General features: G+C 36.4%; 1 protein-coding gene across 2 annotated transcripts in view; it reads left to right on the top strand.

Annotated features, from left to right (window-relative positions):
• The window catches only part of LOC123673086, a 179,391-nt gene that overhangs the window by 135,783 nt on the left and 21,437 nt on the right, over nt 1-22,171 (top strand). For both annotated transcript variants that reach the window (XM_045607511.1, XM_045607510.1), the window contains 3 exons: nt 3,921-4,269; nt 10,347-10,561; nt 15,357-15,492. In XM_045607511.1, the coding sequence (XP_045463467.1) occupies nt 4,200-4,269; nt 10,347-10,561; nt 15,357-15,492 (421 nt within the window). In that variant the 5' untranslated portion in view covers nt 3,921-4,199. The remainder of the gene's footprint in view (nt 1-3,920; nt 4,270-10,346; nt 10,562-15,356; nt 15,493-22,171) is intronic.

Raw genomic sequence — 22,171 nt, 5'->3', positions numbered from 1 at the left:
TCACCGCTTTTAAAATTTTAAAGAGTCCTCGAGATTCGATGGCGTAAAAATGCAAATTTTCAACTAGTACTCAACTCTCTAATTCACCTGATCTTATTAAACCACCTGAAAATTGATACTCTGATAATCAATACCGTGAATATTCGTAGTACACGCGAAAACTAAGTTATTTTGTAGGATAAAATTTCTTTTTATTCCTTTCTTTCTGGAAATGAACATGGTTTGCCATAGCAATCAATTCCTAAGATGTGTATATGATGGAGAGATTCTACAAAACATGTGTGGAATAATTTTTTGCTACAATAGTGCGTATTTTTCACTTTTGCGATCGCCTGCAAGTTTCGAAAGTGTCACTTTTCCGCACGTCTATATAAACAAATATGTGATGTTTATTGATTTAAATATATTCATTTCACTTATAGGTACTATTTTTATTGAATATTTCGAATTTAATACTTGATAATTTGATCTATTTCTATTTATTTTGATTGAATAGAAATTGAGAACAAGGTATATGTAAAGGGTGTTTTTTTTAGAGCTATAGAACTTCAAATTGCAATAAAAGAAATATGGATTATTCGATTGACATGAATTTTATTTATCCGCAAGGTAATCTTGTGGCATTACATTTTAAATATGATTTCTGGCATATGACGGCTGGTTCGGATGTAGTCCAATCTAGACGTCCAATTTTCGATGACTTTATCCAACATTTGTGGCCGTATAACGGCAATAACACGGCGAATGTTGTTTTCCAAATGGTCAAGGGTTTGTGGCTTATCCGCATAGACCAATGACTTTACATATCCCCACAGAAGGTAGTCAAGCGGTGTTAAATCACAAAATCTTGGAGGCCAATTCGCAGGACCAAAACGTGAAATTAGGCAGTCACCAAACGTGTCTTTCAATAAATCGATTGTGGCACGAACTGTGTGACATGTTGCGCCGTCTTGTTGGAACCACAGCTCCTGGACATCATGGTTGTTCAATTCAAGAATGAAAAAGTTGGTAATCATGGCTCTATACCGATCACCATTGACTGTAACGTTCTGATAAAAAGCTGAAAAAAGAAGGTTTTTCTCGAAAATACTTTTTCTGTAGAAATATTTAAGAAGAAGTTAGTATTATATTCGTCGTCATGAAGAAGCTTATTGCTCTAAGTCTTTTTTTCATTAATCTGATCAACTGTTTTCTATGTATATTCAATCTTGAATGGAAATTATAGTGGATATATCGGAGAATAGTATGAAAATATTATTGGAAATTACGAATTCCTTTCAATCTACAACTAGAATATTAATTGAAACTTCCTTCCATAAATTATTTGTGCGGGAATCTCGTAAACTGAAGTTCCTTCTCGATATCGAGCGTCTAATAAACTCGAATATCTGGGACGACTTCATTTATAGATTAATTGAACGACCAAGCATTCTTCGAATGTGCTTTCTTTACCCATCGACTTGTTTCTTGATGTTATGTTCCTTATCCATCTCAAATAGTTCTTTTAATCACAACTTCTGGAACGAATTGCAATCAGCAATTTTTATCATACCTGAAATGGTAATAGAAAAAAATATCTTGGCTGCTTAGTTTGTTCAGTTTTTCTATAAAATCTATAACAGTCCCTCCCTATGTTTTCATAGTATTTGAAACTTATATTTTCATAAGTAAGCCCATCGTGGCTTTCAAAATCATCAATTATTTATTAGTATCCATTCAAAATAATGAAATGGAAAAGTTTCTGAAATAAAAACTTGAACTGGGTTGTTGAGAAAAGCGCAAATTTCGATGCGTATAGTGCGTGTGAAGTGATACAGGGCGACACAGTTTCGTTTTACAATGTGCAATGTGCAACATGTACCGACACGCCAGTGTTGATTGACAAGCTTAAGACGCTGTAGTTGAGGCCGATCTTATCCTGTTACATATGTGAAATTTTTAACGGTCGTTTCCCGAACAGATTTGTATATATTACACGGTATTTTACACGCCCAGGTGAAGGTAATGGACATGGCGTTGATATTCGAAGTTACCTCATTACTAGTTTCAAATATACAGGGTGTTTTTAAACATTTGGAGAAATTTTCAACGGTTCTCACTTTCGGAATAGTGCCATTAGAGATTAGAGTTTGTGACAAGAAAATTCTTTCCGAATTTTCAGGGCCGTTTCATTTTTCTAAAAGCAATAATGAAAACATTAGTTATGTATTATTGTTAAAAACATTCGAATACATACACTGGGTTCGTAAAGTATGGAACAAATTCATTTTTAGCTGAACAGACTATTTTAAGAAATAATCCTGAAACACACCAATTTTAGATTTTAATTTACCGTATTTTAAAATAATAATCTAATATACAGGGTGAATTACTTTCAAGTAATGACGTCACTGTAATTTTTTTTTTAAATGGAACACCCCATTTTGTCTCAATTTTCCGATTACTCTAGCTGAGCTGATTCCAAAAATGTATCACATGTTGATTCCAATTGGTACAGGATGGACAAAATTACAATAGTTATGTGTATCATAAAGTAACGCGTAACATTCTTTATTAGTTAAATTAACAATATTACCATAGATACTTATTGTCTAGCGGCAATTGGTTTGAATGTCACACCCTGTAGTTTGTTACATTTTTAGATTACATATAAAACACATACATACACTAAAAACAAGTTATAAATCTTTATAAAAGAAAAAGATGTGTAGAAGGCGCTCCCTACGAATGAGAGCAATAATATCATCAGGTTTGAATTAGACACCTTAAAAAACCTCTGAATACCAATCTTCGTTTGATTAAGGTCAGTATTTCGAAAAAAACTAAAATAAAAATGAAACTTCAACACCTTGTAGGTATCTTGAAAACAAAGCGTTTCCGGGCATATACAGGGTGGCCATTTGAAAACGAAACAGACGAGATTACAGACGAAATAAAGTTTTTCGATAGAAATGCTCGGACAGGTCGATTTCTGTTTCGAGGGGGACAGCTTAAGATGTAGGTTACGGACGCATAGCGCTTCAACCCTTGCTACTACAACCATCACCCCCAAATTTTGAATAGGAAAGATGGGGTGAGTGATACCTCATTTGAAAGGTATTTTTATACTGATTTCAGCACAGTAATTGTTTTTTCATTTTATGCATTAGTTCTCGAAATATTCTTAACTAAGTATTTGAAAATGAAGTGGTGTTTTCATGGCACTTGTAGTGTTTTGTGAAAAATCGACATTTTGAGCTTCAAAACAACCATGACTGTGGCTTCCTTCCTAACTAACTAACGCATGAATATTTCGAGAACTAATGCATAAAATGAAAAAACAATTACTGTGCTGAAATCAGTATAAAAATACCTTTAAATTGAGATATCACTCACCCCATCTTCCCTATTCAAAAATTGGGGGTCGGGGTTGTAGCAGCAAGGGTTGAAGCGCTATGCGTCCGTAACCTACATCTTAAGTTGTTCTCTCGAAACAGAAATCGACCTGTCCGAGCATGTCTATCGAAAAACTTTATTTCGTCTGTAATCTCGTCTGTTTCGTTTTCAAATGGCCACCGTGTGTTTATTAGGACCATTCATACTAGAATATTGTGAGGAATCACCTGCTGAAGTTTGTCAAAGTACTTCTGAATAACCCGGTATATTATCTAGTATGGAGTACCTACATATCTGCTACTGGATTCTTCTTTGTTCGTCCAAATATTAGGTATATCTGTTAGATGTTACTTATGATTTGTTTATACGATTTTCCCATGATGGAGCAAAACAAAAATTACAATTCCCAACTCGGTGGAAACAAAGTTCATCAAAAGCATGCACTTGACTATAAAATCATTATTACATAGCAGTGAAATGCTATTCATACAATCCAGTATTATGCATCATTTCTGTCATTTCAATTATGCTTTCTTTATTTGCAGGTTCACTCAGGAATTGCCATAGTTGTGAAAGCAGCGGAAAAATTGTATTCCCACAACAAAGGATTTGCTTTGAACAACTTATCGCAACAGGGGTAAAATCTACGTGAATAGACGTTGGCAAAATAATACAACGATGGTATGTAGCTGGTGAAAAAGATAAATGTGAAAACGTCCCCCGACTGAAGCGGCATAATGAATGCGAATGGAAATAATATATCTTCGGATAATGAATATGGACTGCAAAGTTTTAGGAGTACATAAGTTTCTCTGAATTAGAACATGGTTATGATGGTGTCTCCCTTTAGTCTTTTCATCTTCTGCTCCGCGTTCTTCGGATTCATCATTCACGGTAAGTTTCTTGTTCGAACGGAAAAGAAATCCTATTAAAAGTTTGCCGAATGAAGCTACACTGTATGAAAAATTAAAATACGTAATTGCAGAAAAAACACAAAACACGGTCGATCAAGAATTGCGGCTCCTTTCGAAAGACAATTTTTTTCCGAAGGCTATCAATACTTTTCTTGATTTTTCTTCTTAATTGAGAATTAAGGTGGAGGGATATTCCTAAAACCGTGGGTGTTTTAGAATACTAGTAGTGAGTGTGGTTTGTTTCCCCATATGGCAATCTTGATAACAATATGTGATACAAAACATCTTCATTCCTTTTTCGAATGCCTAACATTAGATATACACTGCGCAAAAAAATTAACGCACATTATGGAAATCTCAAATTTATTCTTCAACTGAAGGTGTTCTCAATGATAATTATTATTATCACAATTATGCATGCATATGTTATCCACTTCCAACGTTTTTCTTCAATACAGGTGCTTTTCCCAGCAGGAATAAAAAAAGATGAGATTATCAGATTTTGAATGTATTGGCTCCATTCTGAAGTCAGTTGTTCTCGATCAATTCTTGTGATCAATAGTTTTTTTTTCGTTTGATTTTCTACATTCGATCGCTATGCAACGCGAAACACGCAATTTGACCCAAGAGGAATGTGCCCAAGCGGTAGTTTTGCGAGAAGAAGGGTGGACATACACAAGAATTACAGAAAGGTTTGGAGTTTCCATACAAGTGTGTCCAGAATGCTGCAGCGATTCAGTGGGACAGATATGAATGTCCGAAGATCAGGACAGGGTCGACCACGGGTAACAACTGCCATTCAAGAACGTTACTTCGTTGAGACAACGGTATGCAACCGCTCGCCTCCTTCAAAATCAGCTTGAACAAACTCATGGGGTGCAAATTAGCACTCAAACAATAAGAAATCACATCAGAGAATATGATTCGAGGCCTCGTGTCGCGGTAAGAGGCCCAGCTCTTACCCCAGCGCGTTTGGATTTTGCGAGAGAGCATATCCATTTGGAAGAGGCTGATTGGGAAAGAGTTCTCTGAGTCTAGATTCTGCCTCTACCATTGTGATCAACGTTCCCTTGTATACAGACGTCCACATGAAAGATATGCTCAGTGCAATTAATAATAAATAAATAAATAAGTTTATTGAAGCAGAAAAAATGAATTCCTGAATACTACTGGTTTCGGGGGAAGATTGATTATGGTATGGGGTGGAATATCTTTGACTGCTCGCACAGACCTAGTGGTCGTTGATAATAGAGCTATGAATGCTGATAGGTATATAAGGAACATTCTTGAAGAGCATGTAGTGCCATTTGCCCCATACATTGGTGAAAATTTCATTTTTATGGACGATAATGCCAGACCCCATCGTGTGCGCATCGTTCAGGAGTACCTCGAAGAGGTTGAAGTCTATCGAATGGAATGGCCAGCAAGAAGTCCAAATCTCAATCCGATTGAGCAGGTTTGGGACAACCTCAATAGAAGGCTGAGAAGTTCAGAAAATCATCCAGCTACTCTTAATGACTTAGGAATCCAACTCAGAGAAATCTGGGAAGGATTAGATCAGAATATTTTAAGCTCACTCATTTTGAGTATGAACCGTCGTTGCCGAGCTGTAATTAACGCAAGGGGTGGAAATACCAAGTATTAAATCACTTATCAGCATTCCAGTATTTTGAAAATTGTTTATTTCTCTTCTTTCACATAAGATTCGGTGAAAACCTGAAGTTTTCTTCCATTTAATGTGTCTTGTTTCGTTCAAAGTTTCCCGAGAGAACATAAAAAATAAGTTATAAAGTCAATGTAGAGTTAACTTGCATTAAAATTGAGATTTTCAGAATGTGCGTTAATTTTTTACGCAGTGTAGTTAGTGATGACACTGTTATATTCAATTTCCATAGTACTTCGCAGTTAATTCAGAATCATAAACGCTATTCGTATGTTCTCCGCTACTTGTACAAGAGCTACAAGAGCCATAATCGCTACGTCGACATCATTTCCCACAAAATCATTATTCGCAGCCAAAAAACATCCCGCCATTGTTTCACAAATTCTCTCCAAACACACTCCACACATACAAGTAGAAATAGTAATGAGCAATCATACAAAGGGAATGTCAACCGAAACAGAAATGCGGATAATCCGTTACATTTCGGAAGTGAACTGCTAATTTCAAGCTTTGTGGAGCAACGAAGTGGGTAAGCCTACTCCAATACGTCATTAATTGGATGCCCTTTCTCTTTCTATCCCATCTCCTGTTTCGGAAACTGGAGCCGATCCTATGCCTGCGTGTTTACTACCTGAAATGTTTATTTCAATTATTTCTGCATCATACTTAAGCAGAAACCTTGAATACCTTCTTCGGATTGAAAGCTCTCTTGATTGAAGTCATGATTAATCGAGACGTTTTGCACTGAATAAACTTCAACTATATTTCAACTGTAGCATGTTATGCCGGACTACATAGGGTATGATCTACAACTGAAAGTTCTTTGGGTATTTGTTTCATAATCAAAATAATAAAATCTTTGAGTGTCAGATGTCATGGAAAACGTTCATAAGCAATAATCTAAAAATTAAAATGACATATGACGAGACAAGTAGGAGTGGTTACCGAACTTGACCAGAATAAAAGTACGGTTGCTGTGGTGACAGATAACTCACTGAAGTTTGGGGAAATAGTTACTGCTTTTTGAGGAGTTTGATATTCAACTTACTAACCAAAGAGATATACGAACCATACTGATAATGAATTCAACGACTGAAATTGCTATACAGGGTGAACCGGGAAGAATGCGACAAACGGATACCATGAATGAAGGTCATCATGGAGGAATCGCATCAAGAGGTGCCTTGATTTGGGATATACAGGGTGATGTTCATCTCATTAGTGAACTAACTCTTCAACTAATCGACCGAATAATTTCAAATTTTTGAAGTTTTGTCACCCTTTACGAGCGCTCAATACTCAATATTTCTGAAATCGAGTTTATCAAATCCGTACTAGGAAAATTTCAGACTTTTTCTATTTTCGTGAATATTGGGTCACCCTGTACGTGAACATTATGATTTTTTTCGTTTAGTGCCGATTAGTTGGTATTTTACCACTGTATATCAGATTGAATATTTCCGTAATGAGTTTCAGATCAATGCCATCCTCGGCAGCCACGAGTTTGTAAGTATCCGCATGAACACTATCAGGACCCAAAACAATACCGTTCTTTTGAAGGTCTATCGGGTGTCAAACTTCATTTTTGTGACTTCTTGACTCATTTTGTTAGTGTTTCCTGGATACGGTGTATCATTCAATAATATTTATTAAATAGTATTTGAAAACTGATAGCGCTGGAAGTGGTTGTAAGTGATTTGCTTATACTGCTCACAAGTTATGTCTAACTGTGTCACTTAGGTATTACTGAGCTCCTCCTTCTCCAGTGTATGTTCAAACAGTTTTGAATATTTTTTATCATTCTATCTTCGTCGGGTTATCGGATGAAACGCCCTTTGAAACGGTTATAAATGACCGTCATAGTTCAATAAGTCTCGTAATACGTCTGGACGAAAAGTGCTCCATATGGTTCACAGATGGATCAAAAACAGAGAAGGGCACCGGCATTGGGATATATGGACCTACACTGAGGATCTCTAAAGCCCTGGAAAGTGAGCCCTCGATTCTACAGACCGAGATAATGGCTGTTTATGTAGGCGCTCAGGAGTGTCTCAAAATGAACCTCAAGGGGGCGCATATCTACATCATCACGGACAGCAAAACCACGCTGAGATCCCTGGAATCGTGTTGCCAGGGGTCTCTTCGGACTTGGGAGTGCCGTAACACCATAAAGCAACTGGCCAGAGAAAATAAGGTGGCTCTACTATGGGTACCAGGGCACTGTGGGGTTGGAGGAAATAAAAAAGCTGATGAACTTACAGAAAGTGCATCAAGGTTAACACCTGCTGAACCTGAGCCTTTCTGTGGGTCAGGAAAAGACCAATATAAAGCTGCGGTCCAGCTATCGGAGTTGAGCAGCAAGACAATCCACTGGACAAACACTCCTAGACTTGTTCAGGCAAAGAAATTCGTGACGATTTCACCTACCTACGCCAAAAAGCTCCTGAAGCTGTCGCGAGCCGAGCTTCGGGTGATGGTGGACTGCTGACGGGGCACTGTCGGTACAAACATCATTTGTACCGTATGGGAAAGTCAGCAGACGAGATTTGCAGGCTCTATGGATCGGAAGCAGAAACACTTGGTATGCAAGTGTCCGGAGCTAGCTGGCCTAAGAACCATTCACATGGGTAAGCCGGTCCTGGATACAAGCGAGGTAACGGCCAAGGCCCCTTAGAAGGTTGTCAGTTTCATTAACGTCATTGACGACCTCCTTGGGTTTCCATGAATGAGTAGAGGGTAGAGAACAAAAGATCTACATGGTCGCAGTTCCCGGAAGGCTTAACGAACCAAAACGACCCCAGTTCAAATAATTATAATAATAATCTGCCTCGGGTGAATATTCACCATAACGGCAGGTTAGGTTCAGTATGGTAGGTCGTGTTCTTCAAACGCGAAATCCCCACACTATTCTACCTTTTATAAGGGAGTCCATCTACCTTGCTTGATCAAAAAGAGCTTTCTCTTTGCTAGTGTCCCCCTTTTACGCATACTCAAACTAAACTGAGCCCACTTATCACAAAGCTGTCTGAGAAGTTTTTGTAGTACAAAATCTCATCTTTCTAATGACATCTAGTGGAGCCCAATCGGACTTATGCAACGCGAGATACAGATAAAATTGAAAAAATTACAGATTTCTTTTTACTACTCCATAAAGGCCGATGGAGCCTGTTAATCCAGATTGGTCGTGAACGTATCCTGATCACTGCATTACAGTTTTCACGAGACGGAATTCTTTCAATAAAATAATTAGAAATTACATATCAAATCATGTTTAGAATGGAAGAAACAGTATAATGGATCTCACAATCACAGGTTTATTGGTTTTTTCTGATTTCCTTCTCATCTTCATTCCTAACTCGCTGAAATATTTTACATAATGTCACTAGATCGGTTCCAATCTTATTGTTTCGACTACCGAACCATCACTTATCGCAACACAAAGGACAATAAAATTCAAATAGCCGTCTACAGGCAACATCCAATCAAGTCTTAGAGCTAGAATCTGTTTAGTGAAATAGGAAATGAAAATTCATTATGTTATAAATAGTGAAGACCAGCAGCTTTTTCATTCGCTACGTATACGTTTCTTCGTCCCTATATTCGACTGAACAGAAAATCGTTAGAATGAATCCTCCTTCAACTTTCTTAATATTTTGAGAGGACTCGGAAAATTGGATATATCTGTCATAGGATATAGGGTTAGATGTATGTTCAAAACAGCAATCAATTAATCGTTCACGATTGTAATTTCTTGCTTGAATTTTCCTCAAAACCCGTGAATTTTAGCAAGAAATTACCAGAGAATCTTTTTTTAACAATGGATCAAGCTATCCAAAATTAATTTTCATATTGTAAAATATGATTATGAAAAAAGTTTCTTGCGAAAGATGGCTTTGGGGAGGCTTTTTCTACCCTATTTGTTTATATTTTATTCTTGTCAGTTTTTTGATTCTTAGGAAAACATTTAAAACTGCCAGGGCACCATCATTAGGTAGCTGTTACAAAGCAGGAGGGGAGTCAAAAAAAAAAAGTTTATATGATTTTTTTACAAAAAATCATTTACTAAATTTCTTCGCAACTATTCACTCACTCGTTGTATAGCCAGTTAAGTCAGTTTGTATGAATAACGATAATCTACACCAAATCATCTTGAACACTCCTACCTGTACACCCTTCTCTGAAAGTGACGTTGGGAAGGTAATTGTTCAAATGACGGCATCATACTCTATTTATTTACCAAATGTGATTTTATATCTGTTGCTCGCATTAGATATCTACTCAAACGAGACGTATCTTTGCCAATACTGCAATTACGCAGTATTGGCAGTACAAACATCATGTATAACATATCAAGCATCGACTCAGTCCAACTAATTGATGAAATATCTTTGCAGGGGCCCTCACGGCGAATGGTCTGAAGTGGGTTCGTGTGAACATACCCCAGTTCAGAATGCCAGGAGAATCGGCGGTTCTTCACTGCGATTACGATTTGGGTGGAGATGCTCTCTACGCCGTCAAGTGGTACAAGGAGCACGAAGAATTTTACAGATACGTCCCGAGAGCTAATCCTCAAGCTACTTCGTATAAAGTAGAGGGCGTTCATGTAGATGTAAGTACAATATAACACGAAATATGGGATTTTAAGCTCAGGCTGAATGGAAGAACAAAAGTAGATTCTGTTTGGGATAACACTCAGACAAGCATTGAATATTTCACAGCGAAAACGCTTCTCCGTTCACTATAATATGGATAAATATTCTCTGTATCGTGTAATGGAAACAGGGTAATATGTTCTTCGTCTTTTAAAAAGGCTATAAAATAATACCGCGAGTTCACATGAACGTAAAGTTAGTTTATGGATCGTATTCACAAGATAGAAAAATCGATTTGGTATATAGCAACTGATTTCTATACGAATATCATATTGGATAACTTCGATAATTTTTTATGAAAACTCTAAGCGGCGAACATCTTGACTTTATGATTTGGTTCAGAGTCGTGAATTTTAAGTTATGTAGGTTCCTTTACAGTTTTTGAGGAGCAGTATTCTTGAAGTTGCGAATTTTTCAAATGTCAATTCAGAGAGTGGAAAAAATATAAATTTTACACTGAAAATTACAGTTTCAGATCAGGGTAGGTTTTAAATCAAAAATTTATTGTAAAGTTTGTTCCCAATCAACATCTATATTTCATTCAATTTTCAAATGGAACTGTTCCATCTTTTTTCTTGACTCAATATTCAAAACTTGCATTTCATTATAAGTTCCCAACATTCCTTCAAATTCAAAATTATTTCGTGAACATCAGCTAGTTGCAACTTTATTTCGATTGATTTGGCATTGTATAGTCAATTTTGCGCTCATATTTTAGAATAAAGTCAACATAAGGACATAATATCTAGTCATCGAAGAGATAACTTTTTTACTTTTCGTGGTGCTCTACCTACTACTGGAAAGTACAAAATTCATTATATCAAGGCAAATGAACACATGAAGCCAACATAATTTTTGTGTTCCAGAACTTTGTTAGTTGTTAATCAATTAGTAGGGATAATTCAATAAAGCAATAGACTAATCGTTGAACCTTAAATCTGCCTTTAATGAGAAGTGAACTGATAGTATTGAAGAAAGGTCACAATTAGCTTGCCTCGACGATTCTAAAACTTCTCGATCAAGAACAAAAACTAGTGTGCGAGTTTCTCAAAACGAGTAACCAAAACTTTTTATCATAACTAAATAGTTAAATTTTGCGAGAATTCCATTTTTTTTGTGGAATGATCCGAAAAAGATACCAACAAAACATATCAAAAAAAGATAAAAAGATTAGAATACTAAACAGGGCAGTTATATGTAGTTCATCAACGGATTTGTTATTCAACACAAAAATCAAGAAAACGTCAACGTTCATTCAAACCTCAAAGCAATAATTATATATAAGCTGGATTATAACTTTGATTTGTTATAATAATTAGCCAAACTTTCGTGTTTGGAATCTTGAATTGCTAATCAATTCGAAGTAGAAACTCATTCGTTTAACCCTTCTCTCGTGCCCTTCTCAGAGCTTTCCAACTGTCCATTAGTTTAATTTTGCTATAAAAAACCTGCCTGGAGTGAAAGAGTTGCTAATTTATTGATTATGAGCTGCTGCTTAGGTGAGTTTTCTAGATAACAGCACTATAACCCCATTTGCTCTGGAAAATTTTGACGGCAAAATATCCAAGGTAATTAAATATACCTAACAAAATATGTTAACATGATTTTTAATATATCCAAAATTTATTTTCAACACGATGGAATTGCATGACGCACATCTCATGCAATATTTACGTTATTACACAAAATGTTCGACGCTGCACAACCAATATTGTGATATTTAATGATCTTTCAGCAGCTGCGGATAATATTGAGGAAACCAAAACTAGTATTCAACTGTATACATACGAGAAAATGTCTGAATTATTTATACGTTGTTTTGAGGCACTCTCTGGTAACTTTTCGAATGGAGTAATATGTTAATATGTTTGATTTTATAACTGAAATCTTTTTTTATGTTTTGAAAAGATTCTTTCTGTATTTGTTCGTAGCGTATCAGTGTGATGAAAAATGTTGAAAATAGTAGATTACAAGATTTAAGAACAAATTATATGATTGATTTCAGGTACAAATTCTTATTAATCACTGAACAGATGGCTCCGCACACAAAAGCCCCTAAGCCTCAGGTGCATTGTGACATACTTCCTGGCCTGTTTCAGCTATTTGTACAAATATCGCCCAAATTCTTGGACCCCCCTCGTAAATTGGGAAATGAATATTTATCATGGATGGTTTTTTGTAAATTTAATCTTTATTTCATTCACATATGTTAGACATATAGAGATGATCGGTATCAAGCAGGATCGTATGAACAGCCTAAGCTGTCCAAACTCATTTAAGAAGAACGTTTGATGGCTTAATTTTCAGTATGGTAGAGCGGTGTGGCTTTGCCAACGGAGGTGACTTTGCCAAACTGCCTAATATTTTAAGTTTCATTTTGTTTTCGAAATATTAGCAATATCTTACAAAAATCATGAATTGAAACCTTTAAACACACTACATACCCACATGTATGTTATGGATGACAATGCTAAAACCCATCGCACGAGAAGTTACAAAATGCACTAGACATTGTGAATATTCAAAGATTACCGTGTCTAGCAAATTCGCCAGATATGAATTACATTGAGCACATGTGGGATTTTGTTGAACATAATTAATCCTCCTAGCGCACTTCAGGAACTCACACTAGCGGCCCAAGAAGAATGGAACAACATCCCAATGGATACCATTAATTCCCTTATTGTTTCCATGCACAGGCGCGTCAACACTGCACTAGAGAACAGGGGAGGACAGACGAATATTAATGCATTTCTCATTTCGCTGTGAAGTGGTTTTTTTCTTTATTTCTGTTTTTGGTAATATTATGCAATATTTTTCGTTTGTAATTTTTTTCATGTTGTGTAAGAATTGAATTCACCCATTGCATTGGTTATTTAAACTAATTAAATGTACTTTGTAATACACTTCTTGACTTACACTGTGCAAAAAAATTAACGCACTTTATGGAAATCTCAAATTTATTCTACAACTGAAGGTGTTCTCAATGATAATTATTTTTATCAGAATTATGCATGCATATGTTATCCACTTTCAACGTTTTTCTTCAACACAGATTTTTTTTCCCAGCAGGAATAAAAAAAAGATGAGATTATCAGATTTTGAATGTTTCGGCTCCATTCTGAAATCAGTTGTCCTCGATCAATTCTAGTGATCAATAGTTTTTTTTTCGTTTGATTTTCTACACTCGATCGCTATGCAACGCGAAACACGCAATTTGACCCAAGAGGAATGTGCCCAAGCGGTAGTTTTGCGAGAATAAGGGTGGACATACACAAGAATTGCAGAAAGGTTTGGAGTTACCCATACAAGTGTGTCCAGAATGTTGCAGCGATTCAGGGAGACAGGTATGAATATCCGAAGACCAGGACAGGGTAAACCAAGGGTAACAACTGCCATTCAAGAACGTGACTTGAGAGTTTCTTCGTTGAGACAACGGTTTGCAACCGCTCGCCTCCTTCAAAATCAGCTTGAGCAAACTCATGAGGTGCAAATTAGCACTCAGACAATAAGAAATCGCCTCAGAGAATATGATTTAAGGCCTCGTATCGCGGCAAGAGGCCCAGCTCTTACCCCAGCCCATCGAAGGGCGCGTTTGGATTTTGCGAGACAGCATATCCATTGGGAAGAGGCTGATTGGGAAAGAGTTCTCTTCACAGATGAGCCTAGATTCTGCTTCTACCATTGTGATCGACGTTCCCTTGTATACAGACGTCCACATGAAAGATATGCTCAGTGCAATTTCCTGAATACTACAAGTTCCGGGGGAGGATCGATTTTGGTATGGGGTGGAATATCTTTGACCTAGTGGTCGTTGATAATGGAGCTATGAATACTGATAGGTATATAAGGAACATTCTTGAAGAGCATGTAGTGCCATTTGCCCCACACATTGGTGAAAATTTCATTTTTATGGACGATAATGCCAGACCCCATCGTGCGCGCATCGTTCAGGAGTACCTTGAAGAGGTTGAAGTCTCTCGAATGGAATGGCCAGCAAGAAGTCCAGATTCAATCCGATTGAGCAGGTTTGGGACAACCTCAATAGAAGGCTGAGAAGTTCAGAAAATCATCCAGCTACTCTTAATGACTTAGAAATCCAACTCAGAGAAATCTGGGATTAGATCAGAACATTTTAGGATCACTCATTTTGAGTATGAACCGTCGTTGCCGAGCTGTAATTAACGCAATGGGTGAAAATACCAAGTATTAAATCACTTATCAGCATTCCAGTATTTTGAAAATTGTTTATTTCTCTTCTTTCACATAAGATTCGGTGAAATCCTGAATTTTTCTTCCATTTAATTTGTCTTGTTTCGTTCAAAACCTTCCCGAGAGAACATGAAAAATAATTTATAAAGTCAATGTAGAGTTAACTTTCATTAAAATTGAGATTTTCAGAATGTGCGTTAATTTTTTTGCGCAGTGTATATTAATAGTGCTCCATTCCGACAAGCACAAGGAGGTCCAAGAATTTTGGCGATTTGTGCATTCATTGCATGAGGAAACACAATAAAAAACTACAAGAAGAAAAGTCATAATAAGATGATGAAATACCTTGAAGTTGTTTTGTAACTAAATGTTACAAAGGGAGCGATATACATATGTTCATATACTCCAATTAATTAAGCATATTGCAAAAACAGTTCGGTGCTAGAGTTTGCGATGAAGTGTCCGCTGAAACTTATGACAAAATTAATTGAAGTTTCCGGTATAGGACCCGTGTACCTAAATCAACTCCTTTTATTCCAGCTTTCAAAGTCAGACAGCATGAAAGTGACCCTTCACTCTGTTGGTTGGAAAACGAGCGGTCTCTTCAGATGCGAGGTGTCAGCAGAAAAGCCCTCTTTTGCGTCAGCACAGAGCGAGGCGAGAATGGAAGTTGTGTGTAAGTCCAGAAATGCATATATCTATTTATGAAAACTCGTTCAATTAGAGAGCGTGCCACCAATTATGATCAGAAACTTTCCATACATGGAAAGATAGTAATTCAGTCATATCGACAGAGAAAATGAATAGGCGAAATGTATGACATACATGGACCTATCAAAACCCTTTTGGTGAAATAATCTTCATTTCTTATGTTAAAACATAGGGCATGTAATAACAGAAAACGTCAAAATAAACATATTCCTTTAATGTTGGCTACACAACCTTTCTATCTGGCAGGAGGCAGTCCTTTTGGAATGAAGAAGGTAAAGACGTGAAGTCAGTGTTGCTCTCGAATTTTGTTTTTGCAATTATTTATTACATTTTAGCTGTTACCTCATTCATATCACTTTCCAAAGTAGATGTAAATCTTGAAGGAGGTGAGAGTTCTTATGTTTTTTGAAAAATTTCTCAAGTCACTTCACTTTTCGTCAAATTTTTTTACGTTGACCAAGTTTGATGAGAATATTTTCATTAGAAAAGGATATGTATGAAAAAGGCAAAACTATGCTGTATTAGATATTCAATAAGAATTAGTATTATTTGAAAGGTGATACCTATATGGAGAAAATAATAGTATACTTCTAATACAGGGTGATTTGCCGGAATGGCCTAATAGGTGTTCATGGAAAACTAATCATAATTTTGAGCTGAAAATTTGCATATTGAAGTTTGAAACAATGATCTATCCCCCTAAAATATTTTGAGATCTCTACAACTCCCGATTACACCGGAAACAGACTACTACTTCCGTATTTCGAATGGCATACCCAGTATATTGCATCATTAGATAGCTTTTTTGACGACAATTTTGGCAATATGCCATACCTTGGGTAAACACTCAATAGCTCTTGAGTTAATACAATTCTTATGAAAAACATGGTGCCAATGAGGATTCAATTTTTTTTTAATATTCCTGCAGAAAAGTTTTCAGCTGAAAATTATCATTAGTTTTTCATAAATGTCTAATAGGCGATCCCAGTAAATCACCCTGTATAAATTTGCTTGCAACTTTTGCATTACATAATTTATATGTTACAAAATCATTTGAAACAATCTGCCAAATTCCTTCTTCATTTCCTGAAAAACATTTTCGTGAGAATGAAGACACTAGTTTTGTTTCAAAAGATTTTGATTTGAAAGGGAAAAAAAGAAAAGAAATGAGAACCACATATTCCATTTACTATTTACATTTGCCTGCAACTCTGCCCTTGTAGTTTTCCCAATATTATTAAATAACATTTAATGATGCAATGCATCAAAACTAACCCAACATAATATGATATACCTGCTGTTATCTAGTATGTTTTCTGTGGATGGCATCCACATTCGAAATAACTGTTTAACAGAATTCCGTTATTGATATACTAAAATATGAATGGAAACCGTTACTGTATTGAAAATATTGAAATATCCATGATTTGTACTGCGTTGTTTCGAAAAATAAATATTAAAAATATGAGTACATTTTATGAAGGTATGTACTCGGTTGTACAGTTATGCCTAAATTAGAATATGAAAATTTAATGTATTTTTTGCCCTTATTGCGATATTTTAGGGTTGTATTTATGGTTTTATATCCTGGATATTTTTTCATTAATTTTATAGATCATTCGATTTAATGATTCGAAATAGCAGTTCTTAGAATGACTCGATCCAATTTTATACTTCTTCATAAGATCAGAAGTGCTGTTTACACAAGCCATGTAACATTGATCGAAACAAGTGATAGTCCGAGAGAACAACGTCTGGAGAATACGGCGGGTGGGGTAGGAACGTTTCCAAGGATGTCTCAACAACAGCAACATGCTGTCGAGCATTATCATGGTGTAAAATCACTTTATTATATTTCTCGTAGTCGGTTTGAACAACTTATAATACACTACGCTGAGCTGGTCCCACCAAATACTGAGCATGACCTTGGAACCGTAAATATTCGGTTTGGCCTTCGACGTGGAAGTATGGCCGGGATATCCCCATGATTTAATGCGCTTGGGATTATCTAATAAACTCATTTTCCGTCTCCAGTACCGATGCGATGTAGAAATCCCTTCCGTCTTTGCCTTGCAAGCAGCTGTTCACAAGCAAACAAATGCCGTTCAACATCTCTCGGCTTCCACTCATACGGCACTCAATTTCCTTGTTTCTGAATCATTCCCATGACTTTCAGGCATTTTGAAATGGCTTGTTGCATCACTTTCAATGATCCTGCCAATTCTTATTGCATTTGACACGATTCTTGATCAAGTAATGCCTCCAGTTCTGCATCTTCTCTCTTCTACCACCATTTTGATCTTCGACATCAAAATCTCTGTTATGGAAGCTTTGAAACCACTCTCGGCACGTTCTTTCACTAATAGCGGCCTCATTTAGGTATTTGAGAGCATTCGATGAGCCTTAGCCGCAGATTTCTCCATATTGAAGCAGAAAATTTTCCGCGAGAATTTGGCTCGTAAGCTGACATGTTCAATCGAAATAACTTTATGATGTAGACACAAATCGACCAATATTTCGATGCCGTAATATTTACAAAATATGTATGACATTTATGATCCATTTATTTCGAATACGACTTACGCCTACATACATCTATTGCAAAATGGCGAAAGAAAATTTGTACACCAAAATTTCTCCAAGTCCCTCAATCGAATGAAATGTCAGTATCTTCGAAATCTCTATTTGAATCGGTTCACTATTAGTCGAACTAAGCGAGAGGTTTGTCAAGAGGTACCTCACCTGCACAATAAAAATCTTTTTTTTTTGTGCTCTTGCTACAATTCAACACATTTATATTTCATTCAATCATGCAGATTGCAGACACTACTTTTTCTTAATAACTCGAAAAGATCAGTTTGAACAAGAAGTGAACAAAAAAGCTGAAAGTTGCTTCAATTCTTAAAGTCTTTATTTGAACTAAGAAAAACCAAACATCTTGATAATATATGCCAAAACTGGTTCAAATAATATAGAGAGTGCGAAATTTCTTGGTATACAAAGTCAGGAGAACCTTAAATGGAATTTTCATATAGAAGATCTAGCTGAAAAGTTGACATCTGTCATATTCGTCTTGAATAAAATCTTTCATTCAAAAATATCATGAATTGGTTTTATCAAATATTTTATGCTTTGTGAAGTTTTCATCTGAAGTTGTGCCCATTGTAGTGAAATGGGAAGTAGGCCTCTTATTTTCTATATTCTTCACAAGTAGGTATGAAAAATCGTAAACCTACAAAATATCAGAGCCTAATGAATATGAGAAAAAAATTCTTTCTACTCTAGTCATTTACATTAAATCTTCTGGACTGAATATCGAACGATTATTCCGAGAGGAGGAAATTCAAATTTCCCATCCGTTTCCTTGAAGGAGCTCTAATTTTTCACCTCCTTTGTTTACAAAGTCACTTTGTCAGCAATTAAACCTTAGAAGGGGATTTTTAGTGTCCCATGAATATTCATGTTGGAATGATTCTCCATCACAGCGTCTGCCAATAATTAATTTCAAGAGAGTTAAGACTGCCTTGGAGTAACCTGGGGTACTCCAGAATTCATCATCTGAAATTCCCCTGAAACGATCTCGTGTCTTCTAGTGTATGCTAACATAAAATATTCAAACTTCATTTGAATAAGGATTAAATACATGATATCTCGTGTTTGAGTGCTGATTTAAGGACTTTTCACTACGGCTGGCGTGGAGCTATAACTATTAAATAAATCTGGGAGGATTAATATTGGTAACTGTCTTTCTTGCTCAGTATTGTATGAAATCAAGAACCTTAACAACATATACGGTATCAAATCTATGATTCGTAAAGTTGAAAATTTTGTTGGTATTGATTGGAGGAATCCTTAATGCATCTCAGGTGTCAGATTTTACCTGAATCAAAAATGAGCTAGAGATTCTAAAAATGATTTTCTCGGAGGAAGTTTGATTAATTGAGATGATATTCTCTTCATGCCCTTACAATGAATTGAACGATTGCCGGATAGTTCAGTTGGCAGAGCACTGGACTAGTTATTTGGAGGTTGCAGGTTCGGTTCCCATTCGAGGAGGTACTTTTTCCGGAATTGAAAAATTGTCTGCATGGCACGATGCTATTTTCTTTTACTCTCACTAGTTATTGTGTTATAGAGTTAAGGAATCCCACGCAGCATTTCAAATTCGTTGATTATAAATTATTTTCCCCATCTCTCAAGATGTTACATAGTCCATATTTCATATTTGGCAGACTGATCTGAATGATCCCTCAACGCTATTGATGTCGGATGTTCTTCAGCCATGATATTTGACGTCTGCTTTGTCGTCTACGCCATTTCACTTTGTCCTTTATTACAAAGTGTAGCATCGAATATTGCCGTCCCCATAGAATGTGTCCCTGATAGGAAATTTTCCTGACTTTGATAAAATTCAATCCTATCACTAATAGCTCTTCTTAAATCCTCAGTATTAGATGTTCTGGCAGTCCATGAGATTCTAAGCATGAAGCGGTGAACCCACATCTAGAATGTCTTCTAAGGGTGTTGATTTTGCGAGCCCATATCTCCACTCCATATATTGAATTGGCTTACAAGATCTTGTGATTCAACACCGCTTGACTACTTTCTGTGGGGCTATGTAAAGTCATTGGTCTATGCGGATAAGCCACAAACCCTTGACCATTTGGAAGACAACATTCGCCGTGTTATTTATACGGCCACAAATGTTGGAAAAAGTCATCGAAAATTGGACGTCCAGATTGGACTACATCCGAGCCAGCTGTGGCGGTCATATGCCAGACATCATATTCAAAATATAATGCCACAAAATTATCTTACGGATAAATAAAATTCATGTCAATCGAATGATCAATCGTTGCTTTATTGCAATTTAAAGTTCTATAGCTCTAAAAAAACACTCTTCACATTCAAATTGTATTTGATCGGGTGAATTGAAAACTCAAGTCCTGAATAACTTTCATATGATCCTTCGAATTGACTACAAGCTTTCCTCTTGAACCGGAACATTTTTCACTTATCGGCCTCAATAAATAAACTGGCCGATGTGAATTGAACTGCAAAATTCACAGGTGATTCAAGAAAAGTTATAGACCAGCAAACTGGAAATCCTCAGATGAAGTAGAATTTATTGCGGACTCTTTCTGTCTAAAACTTGGAATGCCTGTCAAGTTTAATGGGGAAAATCTTTGTTGAACATCGATCTTGTGCCAAAATCTGATATATCGCAAAGCCTCAATTTCAAAGTGACAGAAACCGCTCTTTCCGTATATATTACTTCCTATACCGGATCGTATTGATTCCATAGAGCCGTAATAAGAAACTTCAATCAGAATTCCTCCTTCGACTTGTATCATCCGATTACTGAAACTCAAATTGAACCGAGAAGTTATCGATATAGGATATAAATGCCTAGCCTTCTTTATTAGTGGGCTTGAATTTGTTCTGATGAGCTCTGATGCTACTTCAGCATCAACTCTACTCTTTCGGTAAACCATTCCAACCACTTCAAATCTTAAAATTATTTTTCGACTTTGGCCAATAGTATAAGAAACAGAACTCATGTCCCAGTCAGAATTCCCGTTCACAGCTGCGACAAGTAGCACTTTACTCAATAATAAGTCACAGGCTTAGCCAGAAAAATTTTTGAATTTGAAATGACTCCGCTGTAGTTATATCATTACTCCTTCAAGTTTTGTTTCATTACGAAAAATTCTGCGATGGAAAGTTTCTTTTTTCATCCCCAGAATCTGCAGTTCTCCGCTTCTATTTTCATATTTTCATAATTGAGGCGAGAATTCATCATAACTTCACGTTTGAGAAGAAGATAATACACGTTCATACTCAGATGTAGATTTTTGGGTACAACAACACACCAATTTTTGTCTTGATATTGATGGACTATATGTTAGATAGTTTATTGGGCTGTTTCTATCATCTGTGTGGTTTGTTGTTGTCGTCGTTTCTGCAAGCATTCGCCTGCCGCCTTCAGGGTTTTGGTCCTGCGAAGGACCGATTGTTTGGTTCTGAGAAGAACCGTTTGCGAAACTTGGTCTGTCTGGACTTGTTTCTGCTGTTGCAATACCACACAATCTTGAGAGAGCATATTTTATGTAGTCTTGATTTGACTCAAATTGTCACTTTTTTCGTCTATCAGAAAATATTCAGTCAAAACCAGTATAACAGTATCTAATTTGAAGTGCCTCATGTGGCTTTTCTTTGCAATCAAATCTTTCGATTGATCCCAGAGAATAGCTAGTTGTTGAATCCGATTGAGTGAGGTTCTGAATAACCAAATATCTGCATCAGTATCTTGCCATCGCAATAAATCCAGAATTCAATTATTCGAGAACAAACAAAACAAAGTCGACACTAAGGAGTATATCCCTTTGGATCGAGATTATCAGGCTCACGTTGGAGTTCACACAGGAGCTAGATAGGACTCGAATCGAATTAAGGGTCCTGAGAAGGACCGATTGTTTGGTTCTGAGAAGAACCGTTTGCCAAACTTGGTCTATCTGGACTTGTTTCTGCTGCTGCAATACCATACAATCTTGAGAGAGCATATTTTATGTAGTCTTTAATTTGACTCAGATTGTCACTATTTTCGTCTATCAGAAAATATTCAGTCAAAACCAGTATTACAG

Source organism: Harmonia axyridis, chromosome 2 (assembly GCF_914767665.1).
Source record: "Harmonia axyridis chromosome 2, icHarAxyr1.1, whole genome shotgun sequence".
NCBI lineage: Eukaryota > Metazoa > Arthropoda > Insecta > Coleoptera > Coccinellidae > Harmonia > Harmonia axyridis.
Note: the sequence above shows the minus strand (reverse complement) of the source record. Positions and strands in the feature narration are given on the sequence as shown.